Genomic DNA, 14,962 nt, shown 5'->3' on the forward strand with positions numbered 1-14,962 from the left:
AATCATGACATGGTAATCAAACTTGTATTAGGTGTTTCAACATCAAGAAAATATGGTTTATGGAAGGTCTAAAGATAGGCAGCATATTTATTAAGTCTGTGGTGCTGGAAAAGCACAGCTGGTCACAGCAGCATCCGAGAAGCAGAACAGTCAACATTCAAGCATAGGCTGTTCATCCGGAATGCTCGAAACATCAACTCTCCTGCTCCTCAGATGCTGCCTGACCAGCTATGCTTTTCCAGCACCACACTTTTAGACTCTAATCTCCAGCATCTGCAGTCCTCACTTTCTCCTATACATTAAATCTGTCTGTTCTAAATATGAACTCAACCATGTGCACTGCATGCCACATCTGTAGGTGCAATCAAAAACAGACTGGAAGCTGTATACCTTAATATCAAGCACAAGAGAAAGCATAATGAGCTTGATAATAGACGTCAACAACAAATCACTCATTAGGGAGAACTGCCAGGATTTCCTGACTATCCACTGACCATGCAAGAATTTAAGCAGCCCATGTTAAACAAGTAGAGATTCAAGATTGAAGGAGAGCACTCAACTGACACCATATTTCTTCTTTAAGTTCTTCTGTGCATGAACATTGAAGCCTGAAGCCATTGAACAATTTTTATGCACATTAGACACAAAACATTTGAGAAAATATAACCATTGATGTTAATCCATTTTTAATGCCAATCATTCAGATGTCTTAAAGATATATTCAAAAATAAATAACATTTAATTAAGCTCTCTGCAGAGAAACTTTAACTTGCATAAAGATTATCATTAGTAGTACCAACATTTGTGAGCTTTAATTTACAATCTATTCAGAACTGGCACAAATTCAGGAGATTTGCACAAGCTGCCCTTTCGTATGGAGGCAGAAGGATATTAATGTGTGCCAGAAATAAGTCAATCAAAATGTTTTGGCCCCATATTTGCAGCAGCCTGCAATGGTCACCTTAGGGACCATAAGTTAGACTGCTCTGTAGCAAAGCCAATCAGTTGGTTCACTAATATTGTGTCAAGGTCTAACTGGGAACAGGACACAGACTTAAGTATTGAAATATAGTTCCCATCGGTTTCAGGTAAGAATGTTGATTGACTATTTCAAACCCCACTCAAAAACTGTAATTTCATGGAAGAGAGCTTGGTTGGGCTGCCAATGTACAGAATGTGTTTCTCAATATAAACAAGGGTTCAGGCATATGTAAAATCTCTCACCTTCTACCAAAATGGTTTTATTTAGTAAGTTTAATAATATTGTGGAAATGAAGAAAATAATTTAATGGGCGAAAGTGAGTACTGCAGATGCTGGAGATCAGAGTCAAGATTAGAGTGGTGCTGGAAAGGCACAGCAGGTCAGGCAGCATCCGAGGAGCAGGAATATCAATGTTCAGGCAAAAGCCCTTCATCATTTCCTGAGCAAATGATGTGCTTTTCCAGCACCACTCTAATCTTGACTCTGAAAATAATTTAATATCCTATTGATACATGTCAAACTGTAATTTCAATTGTAGTGTTTTTTCTATACCTAATTTGTACTTGTGGTATCTAAATGAGCCATGAGCAGTTTAGTATATATAATGAGAACAGAACAGATTAGGATGTTAACTGGTAAATTACTCGTGGAGAAATACTGATGGAAGCAATATATATTTCTAACAACATATTATCACAATAACAATGTGTGCAGCTTTAAGGCTGCTTGTGTTATTCTGTGGCTATTATTTTAATTTATTAACGTGCAGGGAAGTCACTAGCTAGGTCATGATTTGGAGATGTTAGTGTTGGACTGGGGTGTATAAAGTTAAAAAGCACACAACACTAGGTTATAGTTCAACAGGTTTAATTGGGAGCACTAGCTTTAGGTTGTGGAGGACACAATTGTAAGACACAGAACTTTTGCTATAAATTCTGTGTCTTAGAATTGTGTCCTCCACAACCACCTGATGAGGGAGCTGCACTCCGAAAGCTAGTGCTTCCAATTAAACCTGTTGGACTATAACCTTGTGTTGTGTGATTTTTAACTAGCTAGGTCATCACTCATTGTTAATCTCTAATTGCCTTTAACAAGGTGATAGAGAACCATCACAGTTTGTATGAAGTTGCACTGACAGTTTGGCGCTCTAGGATTTTGACTCAGCAACAATGAAGGAACGATCATCTGTTTCCTGGTGAGGTTAGTATGTGACTTGAAAGGGAATCTAGAAGTGTTAATACTATGTACATGCTACCCTTGTCTTTCTATGTTCCTGTACATTAACACAACACAGCTTTGGGTAAACAAGAGTAACAGAGCATCACAAGCAAATTGATTTTAGTACACAAAAGAGAGTTGTGCAACCATTTTGAGTCAGTTCTTGACTTGTTGCTTTTGGTTCACTTATTTCTGCCACACTTTAACTCTGCCTCCATACAAAACCGTAGTTTGTGCAACTTTTGGGGGGTTCATGCCCAGTGTTGACCGAGTCTGCTGTGATGTAGTATTCTTACTGGATTACATAGAACTGTCAGAATATATTTTTCAATGTGTTTATTGTGTGTTGAAAGGTCAAGCATCTCCAGTGTCTTGTAAAACAGACCATTTAATTGCCCAATGAACAAAGTTCTCTAAGTAACAAAGCAGATCTACATAGCACATCTTTGTTGCCAAAGCTCAAAACAACATTTAGCTAGCAATATAGATATTGCTGCCAGCCATAAAATCATGCTCTGCCATTATTATTGGTATCCGTAGCAACCAATTTAACTTGTCAGAGTATTTTGGACTGATGTTCTTGCCATTTTAAAGAGGAGTTTTGTTTTTAAAGTCATTGCATGAGTATTTCATAATCACTAGTACAATCACACCTTCATGTGGTAATTACAAATTAGAAAGGACATTCGACTCATCTTATTCAACTTTCCTAGCATTTTCCAATTGTATGATTAATCTATTTCTTATACATTATCAGGATTTGAGATCCCAGGCTCAGTCTGGAGGTTTACTCCACGTGGTGATCATTTCTTTTGCTCAAACATTCCTGATATCTGTCCTGAAATAACCCTTTTCCATTTGAACTTGTGGCCCCAGTTCAACTTTCAGAATTTAATTTAAAGTCACATATTGTATAATCTTTATTGCACTGCCTCCAGTGTTTGACAATCTCTTTTGTTTCCTGGCAACCAGAACAGGATGCAGTATTTTACGTGCAATCTGACTACAGCATGGTACTTTTCAATCACTCACCTCTCCCTAATATTCTACTATTTTGTCTGTGTTAGTCTTTTTGAATAAAGATGTAATTTTAGCATAAGTATGTGCAGTCTTTAACTGTCCATTATTCATTAATAGATCCTCCTGCATTAAACAATTTCACAGGATGTGATATTTATGACAAGAAGAGGAGAAAATCATTTAGCTCATTGATTTTGCCCAGTCAGATTGTCAGCAATGGCAGCTTTTTTATCTTTTTAGCTTCAATTCCCTACACACTCTCTATGACATAATGCCTAACTACACAAATTACCATTTATATTCCCTGTAAACACTTTTACTGGCTTTGCATCTCTGGCCTTCTGAGGCAACATGCTTTACAATCATAAGTCTCTGTGCAAAGATTTTCTTGAACACGTTTAACTTGAATTCTGAAGCAATATTCCCTTCCAAATTTCATATAAAAAGCATTGTTCCATGTTTACTCTCAATTGTTTTATTATTTCAAAAAAACCTAACTCCAATTATCATAGAATTCCTCCAACGTGGATGTAGGCCATTTGGCCCATTAAGCCTACCCTAACCCTCAGAAGAGCACCCCAACCAGATCCACTTCATCCCTGTGACTCCATCACTAAACCACACATCCCTGGCCAATCTACCTAACCTACACATCTTTGAACTGTGGGAGGAAACTCACACAGACACAGGGAGAACATGCAAACTCCACACAGTCAGTCACCCGAGGGTAGAATTGAACTCCGGTCCCTGGTGCTGTAAGGCAGCAGTGCTAATTACTGAGCCACCATGCTGCCATTTATTTTCATTGTTTAAACTTCTTCTCTTTGAGCAGATGCTAAATGTACTGAGTTCCTGATTCATGTACGATATCCTGCTTGTTTTACATAGTTAATAGAAAAAAAGGATTAAAGGTACAGAAGCTTCATTATTTTGAGAGAAAACACCAAACATTTGACTAAAAGGTGGAATTTCCAGAAGTATGTTAACAGTGAAGAGAGAAATGGAGTGGTGAAAGGGTTTAGAGGAGTAACTGTTCAGAATAAGATTCTGCCACAAATAGTAATAAAACATATATTTTATGAGTGTCTTTGCATTACCATATATGCCAGATGAGCCTCCAATTTGTGACAAGCAGACCCCGGATGAAGTTCTGGCTCAGTGGTGCTGGAAGAGCACAGCAATTCAGACAGCATCCGAGGACAGGCAAAATCAACGTTTCGGGCAAAAGCCTTTCATCAGGAATTAAGGCAGAGAGCCTGAAGCGTGGAGAGATAAGCTAGAGGAGCGTGGGGGTGGGGATAGAGTAGCATAGAGTACAATAGGTCAGTGGGGGAGGAGATGAAGGTGATAGGTCAGGGAAGAGAGGGTGGAGTGGATAGGTGGAAAAGGAGCTTGGCAGGTCGGACAAGTCCGGACAAGTCAAGGGGACAGTGCGGAGCTGGAAGTTAGAAACTAGGATGAGGTGGGGGAAGGGGAAATGAGGAAGCTGTTGAAGTCCACATTGATGCCCTGGGGTTGAAGTGTTCCGAGCCGGAAGATGAGGCGTTCTTCCTCCAGGCGTCTGGTGGTGAGGGAGCGGCGGTGAAGGAGGCCCAGGACCTCCATATCCTCAGCAGAGTGGGAGGGGGAGTTGAAATGTTGGGCCACGGGGCAGTTTGGTTGATTGGTGTGGGTGTCTCGGAGATGTTCCCTAAAGTGCTCTGCTAGGAGGCGCCCAGTCTCCCCAATGTAGAGGAGACCGCATCGGGAGCAACGGATACAATAAATGATATTAGTGGATTTGCAGGTAAAACTTTGATGGATGTGGAAGGCTCCTTTAGGGCCTTGGATGGAGGTGAGGGAGGAGGTGTGGGCACAGGTTTTACAGTTCTTGCGGTGGCAGGGGAAAGTGCCAGGATGGGAGGGTGGGTCGTAGGGGGGCGTGGACCTGACCAGGTAGTAACGGAGGGAACGGTCTTTCCGGAAGGCGGAAACGGGTGGGGAGGGAAATATATCCTTGGTGGTGGGGTCTTTTTTGAGGTGGTGGAAATGTCGGCGGATGATTTGGTTTATGCGAAGGTTGGTAGGGTGGAAGGTGAGCACCAGGGGCGTTCTGTCCTTGTTGCGGTTGGAGGGATTGGGTCTGAGGGCGGAGGTGCGGGATGTGGACGAGATGCGTTGGAGGGCATCTTTAACCACGTAGGAAGGGAAATTGAGGTCTCTAAAGAAAGAGGCCATCTGGTGTGTTCTATGGTGGAACTGGTCCTCCTGGGAGCAGATACGGCGGAGGCGGAGGACCCTCCCATCCTGGCACCTTCCTCACGGTTGGCCTCACGGTTGCCTTCCCCCTTGCCAATGCAATATTGTTTATTCACAGCCACATAATTACACTCAGAGATCCCTTGAATCCACCTGCTCAACATTTACTGGATCAGATTGTCCCTCGCCGTGGTGGCTCCTGAATGGGCCTTCTGCATCTTTTCACTTTCATGGTCACTCAAAGCACCTCAGGTGGCAGAGGCTCTCCCTCTGTGACCCCTATCTCATGTTCTGCTCATCGTCCCCCTCTGACGTCATCAGACCTTCCCCTCTCTCCAGCTCTTCAAGCGCCCCCTATACAGTGTTTTATGAAGTGTGCAGCAGTTTGTTGAGAGATCTTGTCAACAAATGGGCATCATTATCATGCATTTGGGGACAGTTCATGGTGGACATGCAGAGACTAGGAGCCGTCACCCCAAGGCATAACTCTTATCTCCTAAACTTTATCCATAGACATGGTGGTGATGGCAGGGTGGGTTTGGCACAGGATGGAAAAGCAATGGAAGGCTTGACTAGCAGAGAATCTATACACGAGGTGAGTTTACAGGGAAGCAGGCATAAACATTCCAGATGATTTTACTGTGATTACAGATCAGTTGTACCTCTGTGGAGTGGTACACTTTCCTGTCAATGAACCCCTTGGTCTGTCAGTTAATGCTTTGATGAGCACACGAGTATAAATAAGAGTCTGTAATCATAGAAACCAGGTCATGGTGACAAATCTAAGGACCCTCTGAGACTGGGAATTCCATCGATGAAGAATTTGAAGTGGTTTCTAGCCTCGGCAAAGAGATTACATGTGATCATTGTGATGGAACGGTGTGCAGCCAACTGTGAATTTTCACCAAAGACTGCAGCTGAGCCCTAAGCTGTGCTGGGGTGCAACATTCAAGCCCCAGTTACCTTGACTTCCTCTGGCAGGGCATGGCTGTGAGGACACGAGGTGTGAGCTCCTCATTGCTGATGACACAGAAGTCTGTGATCATCACCCAGGAGAGATACAGTCTCCTTCAATATTACCTTCAATATACTGGAAAAGGCTTCTCCTTTTCCAGTATATCCTGCACTCTGGTTCATCTACCTATAAAACAAAGAACTGCAGGTGCTGGAGATTCGGCTCATCTGTTCTTCTCCCTCATGGCCCTGCCTGTGCAGCAGTGAACTCCTGAGGCTGACAGAGATTTCCTCACTTTTCTAGCTGCTGCTGTGATGCCTCAATGACTTCAAGGTGTGATGGGGTTGGCCTGTTTCCAGATGCACCCTTCCTGTTACCCAGGTTCAAGTAGCATGATTCAGTGCCCTGATACCTGGCAATGCCAATCCTGTTTTTAGCTGTTGATATGCCAGGGGCTAACCCTTGCACTTCCAGGCTTCAGTGATGAGCTTCTGTGGCTTTTCAGTATGTGCGGTGAGACCTTTCAGCCAGTATACATAGTTCCAATAAATTTTCAAAGGCTTTCCTTGTCTGCTGACATAACCCTGTTACTGTTAATGGCTCCATGAGCTACATGGGATTAGTGAAGATTAGATTACTTACAGTGTGGAAACAGGCCCTTCGGCCCAACAAGTCCACACCGACCCGCCGAAGCGTATACCACCCAGACCCATACTCCTACATTTACCCCTTCACCTAACACTATGGGCAATTTAGCATGGCCAATTCACCTAACCTGCACATTTTTGGATTGTGGGAGAAAACCGGAGCACCCGGAGGAAACCCACGCAGACACGGGGAGAATGTGCAAACTCCACACAGAGAGTCGCCTGAGGCAGGAATTGAACCTGGTCTCTGGCGCTGTGAGGCAACAGTGCTAACCACTGTGCCACCGTGTCACCCGTGAAGCCTGTTGATTAACTGAAGCTTTGGTAGGCCTGGGTCTGGTTTAACCTTTCCCACACTGTGTACAATACTCAATACCCTGTATCGAAAACACAGGCAGGATTTCTGAACGTGCTCCTCTGCTACCATTTATGTTGCCATCCCACATTCATTCTGCCCTGATGTACAATGATACAGCTTTAACAGTATGGAAAGAGATTTTCGGCCCATTGTGCGCATGCCAGTCATCAAGCATCAATCTATTCTAATCTCATTTTCTAGCATTTAGACTTTAGTCTTGCATTCTGTGCTGTTTCAAGTGCCCAGCCTCTACATCCTTTTAGGTGGTGGGTTTGAGATACCTACCATCTTTTGGATGAAAAAGTTTTTCTTTAAAACCCCTCTAAACCCTTGGTCCTTACCTTAAAATTGTGCCCGCCAGTTATTAACCCTTCTACTAAAAAGAAAGTGTTTCCTTACCTACCCAACCTATGCCCCTGAACCTTCTGTGTTCTTGGAATGGCACATCTGGCACAACACCTTTGGAATAGCTGAAGACAAAATGTTGTTGGAATAGGTACAGCTAATTCTGGTCACCCTTCTATAGGAAGGATATTGTTAAATTTGAGAGATTGCAGAAAAGATTTACATGGATGTTGCTGGCAGTGGAGAGTTTGAGGACTGGGTTTTTTTTCTCTGAGATTTCAAAGGCTGAGGGATGACTTATTAGAAATTTATAAAATCATGACGAGCATGGATAAGGTGAATAGCCAAGTTCTTTTTCCTAGGTCAGAGGAGTCCAAAACTAGAGAACATAGGTTTAAGATGAGAGGGAAAAGATTCAAAAAGGGGCTAAGGAATGGATGGTGCATGTGTGGAATGTACTGCCTGAGGAAGTGATGGAGGCGGGTACAATTACAACATTTAAAAGGCATCTGGATGGGTATATGAGTAGGAAGAGCTCAGATGGATTTGGGCCAAGTGCTGGCAAATAGGAATAGGTCAAATTGGAACATCTGGTCAGGGTGGATGAGTTGGACTGAAGGGTCTGTTTCCACTCTGAATGACTTTATGATTCTATGACTCTATAATCCAAGTTGGATATATATGGTGATGTAATAGTTAATGTAATAGAAGTAGAAGGGATGTGACTGCTGCTTTGGAAATTTGTATCTACAGTGAGTGTGCTGTCCTTGATTCCAACTATATTTGGATCTCTCATGTAACTGAACAGCACTTTCTGTAAAATAACGGATAAATGTATAAGGTACATTCTTGCCCACCTGTCATTACCAACATATGGCTTTTCCAGCCGACTTGATCGAGCCCTATCGGTGTGCTCTGCGACAAGACGAGTGGCCGATTCCTGTCGGATACTGCTCTGAAAGGTGGAACTTGGTTTGGTGGTGGTGGGCGGCAACTTGCTGGCTAGAAATTGAAAGAAAGAATTAAAAGCATGTGTGATAGTACAAAACATGGTTAAAGTAGGTTGTGAATATCCCAGACTGAGACTAGTAATACAAATATCATTCCAGTATACTATCCCAGGACAGAAAAGTGCTGGCAGAGTGGTATTATCCCTGGGCTATTAATCCAGAGACCCATGAATGTTTTGATGACTGGGGTTCAAATCTTGCCATGGTGAATTTTGTTTTTTTTTAATTTGGAATTAAAAGTCCAATGATCACCATGAAACCATTGTCTATTGTCAGAAAAAGCCATCTGGTTCACTAATGTCCTTCAGGTAAGAAAACTACCATCCTTACCTGATTGTGGCCTACATGTGACTCCAAACCTAATCCAGTGATTGACTCCTAACTGCCCTCTGGCCAATTAGGGATGGGTAGTGAATGTTGGCCCTTCCAGTGAAGCCCGCAGCCCGTGAATGAATGAAAAAAAACCTCTATCTCACATCCAGAATATGAACTATTCAAAAAACCCTCTCTTTTAGTAACTCTTTTGACAGTCTGAAAGCTAACAAATCAAAGATTAGTTTAAAAAGAAAAACTTTAACAAAGACTTGTATATAATTCATACTCGGAACCTCACAGAATTGAATAATGAAGAAACACTGAATAAATGGGTAGGATAGGGCAGGGGGTGTTGGGAGGGGCGGGGGGGAAGGTGATGGAATTTGTTAGTATTCAACAGTCGGCATGAATCCTTGTATCAAACCAAGTAAATGCGTTGAAATCTGTAATCAGTGTTGGATGTTGTGACTTGTTTAAGAGACTGGTGAGCTCCACACAGCTGCTGTGCATCACCAGACTGCTAGTCAACAAAGTGGACATCAGCTTACAGCAGTTGCGATACCAGCACTGACCTTCATGCATTTTAAAAGGAGAGTTCAGCAATCGGGGAAAAAGCATGCAAGATCTGCAAAAGTATCTGCGACTGCTGTTCCATCCGTTGCACTGCAATCTTTTCACAAAATTTATGAGGTTGTTGACTTGCTTGCTGAACTGATGAACTGTTTGATCACAGACTTTCCATGTGTATGGATTGAAGTGATAACCAATGAAGGACACAAGTTTTACTGGGATAACGTATCCATCTTAGGACAAGCCAAATAGGTACATACAAGGGAATTCCTGGAAGCCTGGCACCCAAACCAAAACTCCACTCACAAACATGTAGAGTTAGACCCCACATACCAACCACTAAGAAACAGAACCAGCAACTAAACCAGAAATGACACCACCAACCCCAGATACATAAATAACAAGTGGGACAGAATTCACCAGAGGCTTCACCACTGATGTTATTACCTAGAATGGTGATGAAACGTCTGCAAACAAACTTACTAGGTCATCCACAACCTGAACTACAAATCTTCTCAAATACTCTGACAAAGTTTTATCTTTTGATGGTGGTCTTCAACAGTCCATGCATGGACTCCTGGTTAGGTACCTCACAGACTTGATAGTACTAAATGTGCAAGCTGTGGCATCACCTAGGACAAAGTGCCCAATTTCAGGGAGGAGTCCATTACAGCCATTAGACCCTATTTACGCAGGACTTCACTGGAACCTTTACCAGTATAGTAACTCTGGTATAATATGATTCATATAAGTCATGACGATGTAAATGATTGCACAACTCTGACATTAGTAACAAAGGACACCAGCTCCTGTAATGTGAGGACAAAGTTCTTAAGTACTAATTTGTAACTAAGATTATTTGGTAATGTGCTATGTACAGATGTAAATAAATTAATGCTATAGTGCAAAAGGCGTTGGAAAGCTTCATTTAGCGATGAGCAAGCAGCCTCAGGGATATTGTGTGTGCAGATACCCATAGACCAGAGATCCTCCAGGCAGCTTTCTCAATGTACAGAGAGCAAATAAAGTACAAAGTAAGCATTACCTACATGTCCCATCCAGAGAAGTTTACCTGAAGCAATTAAAGCTAAAAGCATTTCAGGAGAAATTGCTGACATGTAACCAACCAAAATTGTGTAGTCTATTTTTAGTAAGATCAAATTGAAGAATCATAAATATCATTTTGCATATTACTCTGAAGGATAATTTCATCATAACATGTTTTAAAGTGTAATTCAGCACTGTATGAGATGATTATAGTTGCTTTTCTCAGTTGGGGCTGGAGACTGACGCATACATTTGATTATGTATGCAAGAGGTTTTGATGCATTAGGATGCCTTGAGTTGTGAGTTATTCAGACTACTGGTGGTAAACAAACCGATCACAAGCAGAAAAGATTATTAAGTTTTTTTTATTAAGTCGAGTTCTCTGCAAATAGGAGAACTACTAATTTTACTCGTATGCAATTTTTTTTTTAATTTGCCTGTTACAATCTCCCCACTGAAGTTATTTACAATTTACTCTGTTCATTTCAACTGCACAAAATAGAATTAAAATTGTACTGCACATTATTGGTAAAGACAGACTTAGTTGCATCAAATAAATTGCCGTGAACCTGATTACAAGAATGCTGCAATTCACAAAGCAAAATCATCATGGGATTGTCACCAATTTTGCAGTATACCTTCATTTTATTTATAGAAATTACATTTTTGATATAAGAAATTTGGAAGTGACTGTTTCTGAATTTTGTTTATGAGCAATAAACGAGTTTCTGCAAATATTTGCCCGAATTGTGTTTCTGAAATGAAATGTAAATGGCAGTTTAATCACAGTAGGACAATAACCTTCTCTTGTGTATTTGCAATTAGGTGCAATTAACAACTAGTTCTTGCTTCTGTCTCTCAAGTAAGGAAATGGAATTAAACTTCCATCTTTATACTGATGTAGAATACATTATACAGTCAGTTCTGCTACAACGCAGTAGATCCATTTTTGTGCTATCCCGTGTTATAAGAAAATTATGTAATAACAACACCATTTAAACTAATGGGACTGGAATTGTGTTATAACCAATACATGTTTTAAAACTTTGCACTTTTGAAACAGTGTCCACAATTTATCAATCGTGTTATAGCGAACTTGTGTTATTGAAACGTGCGTTATAGCAGAACGACCTGTAATGGATTAGCCAATCATTATATGCAATGTCAAGCTGAACCCTTCAAATATAAAGGACAATTAGGTCGATGGATATTGGGTGACCAATAGTCTGCAGCCCATTATATGAAAGTTGAAATTCCTGAAACCAATCAAAAGGCTAGTGGATAAAGATGTAGGGCTAAGGCCATTCAAATCAAAATTTTCAAGTTAAAACAAAATAAAGAACTGTGGATGCTGAAAATTTGAAACAAAAGCAGAAATTGCTGGAGAAACTCAGCTAGTCTGGAGCATGTGTGGACAGAAAGCAGAGTTCAAGATCAGTCCAGTGACCCTTCTTCAGAACTAATAGTAACTAGAAAAGGTGATATTTATGCTGATGACAGGGGTGAGAGGAAAGGAGTAAGTGAATAGGTGGAGACGGAGCCTGGAGAAAAAGAAAGGCTGTTGGGCAGACAAATCAATGGATAATTGCACTCCAGGGGGAGAGGGGGAAGAAAAACTGATAATAGGACCATGAGTAGGTGAAAAGTTGATAATGGGGACCATTAGTAGGTGAAAATGGATTGGCTGTGCTGAAAGCAGCTCGTATCAAAATTCAAGTTTGCCATTAGCCAGAATGTAAACATACTAACAATAGCCTCAGTGTTCCTGAGCTAGGAAGAGGAATGATTGACAGTTGTTAGCTATGCAGTGACTATTATTTGAATTACATGCATAAATTAATATCAATGAGGGCAGATTCATTTATGTCTGTGTTACTTGCTGTTGTTCAAAAACATGTTCACATTAGTTGTATGGATTCACAATGAAGACAATTCAACTTGGATATAGATGCAGAAAAACTGTATTTCATGGAGGAGGAGACACTTGCTTGAAAGATATATAGGGCAAAATAATTAATGGCTTAATTTTATTCCAATTTCATTAAAGTTTCAGAGCACTGTTGAAATAATGTTAATATGGATATCTGTATCTGCAATAGGTTGTGTTGGATATTCTTTATTATTATTGTCACTTCTGAATTTTAGTCGCTTATTTCATTCTCTTTGAACTATCAATACTGTTGAGCAGTAATCAATTCACATTACAGTGGATAGGTTATTCTGAAAAACTGTGCTTCATAAATATAGATCCTGGTTTACTTTAAATGATAATAACAATAATTTACATTTTTTTATAGCATATGTGATATTGCCAAAACATTCCAAGGCACCTCACAGGAGTGATATCACACAAAATTTGACACCCAACTATATAAAATGAAATTTAAAAAGGACAAAAACTTGATCAAAGAAGTTGTTTTTAAGTACATTAAGCGGGAAAAAAACAGTGCTGGAGAGCATAGGACATATGGCATTGTAATTCCAGAGCTTAGGTCCCAGTCAGCTAAAGACATTGCTAATGGAGTAATGAATTCAGTGATGTACAAGGAACCAAAATTGGAAGATATATATTTAAGAGGTAGTAGGTCTGCAGTAGTAGTTACCAATATAGGGAAATCGGAGGCACGGGAGGGATTTAACCATAGCATAAGAACATAAGACCATAAAACATAGGAGTGGAAGCAAGGTCATTCGGCCCATTGAGTTCACTCCGCCATTCAATCATGGCTGATGAGCATTTCAATTCCACTACCCGCACTCTCCCCATATGCCTTAATTCCTTGCGAGATTAGGAATTTATCAATCTCTGCCTTGGAGACACCCAACCTCCCGGCCTCCACTGCATTTCATGGCAATGAATTCCACAGGCCAACACACTCAGGCTGAAGGAATGTCTCCTCATTTCCATTCTAAATTGACCCTCTCTAATTTTAAGGCTGTGCCCACGAGTCCAAGTCTTCCCACCTAACAGAAACAACTTCCCAGTGTCCACACTTTCTAAGCCATGCATTATCTTGTAAGTTTCTCTTAGATCTTCCCTCAACCTTCTAAACTCCAAGGAATACAATTCCAGGATCCTCAGCCATTCATCATATGTTAGGTCTACCATTTCAGGGATCATCTGTGTGAATCTCCGCTGGATACACTCCAGTGCCAGTATGTCCTTCCTGAGGTGTGGGACCCAAAATTGGACACAGTATTCTGAATGGGGCCTAACTAGAGCTTTATAAAGTCTCAGAAGCATGTTGCTGTTTTTATATTCCAACCCTCTTGAGATAAATGACAACATTATGTTTGCTTTCTTAATCATGGTCTCAACCTGCAAATCAATCTTAAGAGAATCCTGGACTAGCAATCCCAGATCCCTTTGTACATTGGCTTAATGGATTTTCTCACCATTTAAAAAATAATCCATGCCTCTTTTCCTTTTTCAAAGTGCAAAACCTCACACTTGCTCACGTTGAATTTCATCAGCCATTTTTTGGACCACTCTCCTAAACTGTCTAAATCTTTCTGCAGCCTCCCCACCTCCTCAGTACCACCTGCCTGTCTGCCTAACTTTGTATCATCAGCGAACGTCACCAGAATGCCCCCAGTCTCTTCATCCAGATCATTTATATATAAAGTGAACAGCTGCAGCCCCAACACTGAACCCTGTGGGACACCACTTGTCACCAGCTGCCATTCCAGAAAAGAACCTTTTATCCCAACTCTCTGCCTACTGTCAAACAGTCAATCCCCAATCCATGCCAGTAGCTCACCTCGAACACAATGGGCCCTCACCTTACTCAGCAGCCTCCCGTGAGGCACTTTGTCTAGAGAGATAGCATCCATTGGGTTACTTTAGTCTAACCTACTTGTTACCTATTCAAAGATTTCTAACAGATTTGTCAGGCATGACCTCCCCTTATTAAATCCATGCTGACTTGTTTTAATCTGATCCTGTACTTCCAAGAATTTAGAAATCTCATCCTTTATGATAGATTCTAGAATTTTACCTACAACCGAGGTTAGGGTAATTGGCCTATAATTTTATATATTTTGTCTTGATCCTTTCTTGAACAAGGGGTTACAACAGCGATTTTCCAATCATCTGGGACTTTCCCTGACTCCAGTGATTTTTGAAAGATCACAGTCAGCGCCTCCGCTATTTTCTCAGCCACCTCCCTCAGACCTCTAGGATATAACCCATCAGGACCAGGAGATTTATCAATTTTTAGACCTTTTAGCTTGTCTAGCACTTTCTCTTTTGTAATG

At 41.1% G+C, this 14,962-nt stretch overlaps 1 protein-coding gene across 1 annotated transcript in view; it reads right to left on the reverse strand.

The window, feature by feature from the left end:
- arhgef9a (Cdc42 guanine nucleotide exchange factor 9a) overlaps positions 1 to 14,962 on the reverse strand; it is a 328,420-nt gene that overhangs the window by 276,623 nt on the left and 36,835 nt on the right. Inside the window, exon 4 of the mRNA XM_043704850.2 lies at positions 8,621 to 8,765. Coding sequence (XP_043560785.2) covers positions 8,621 to 8,765 — 145 coding nt within the window. The remainder of the gene's footprint in view (positions 1 to 8,620; positions 8,766 to 14,962) is intronic.

Source organism: Chiloscyllium plagiosum, unplaced genomic scaffold, assembly GCF_037043375.1.
Source record: "Chiloscyllium plagiosum isolate Xiang-an unplaced genomic scaffold, Cpla_swu_hap1 HiC_scaffold_11, whole genome shotgun sequence".
NCBI lineage: Eukaryota > Metazoa > Chordata > Chondrichthyes > Orectolobiformes > Hemiscylliidae > Chiloscyllium > Chiloscyllium plagiosum.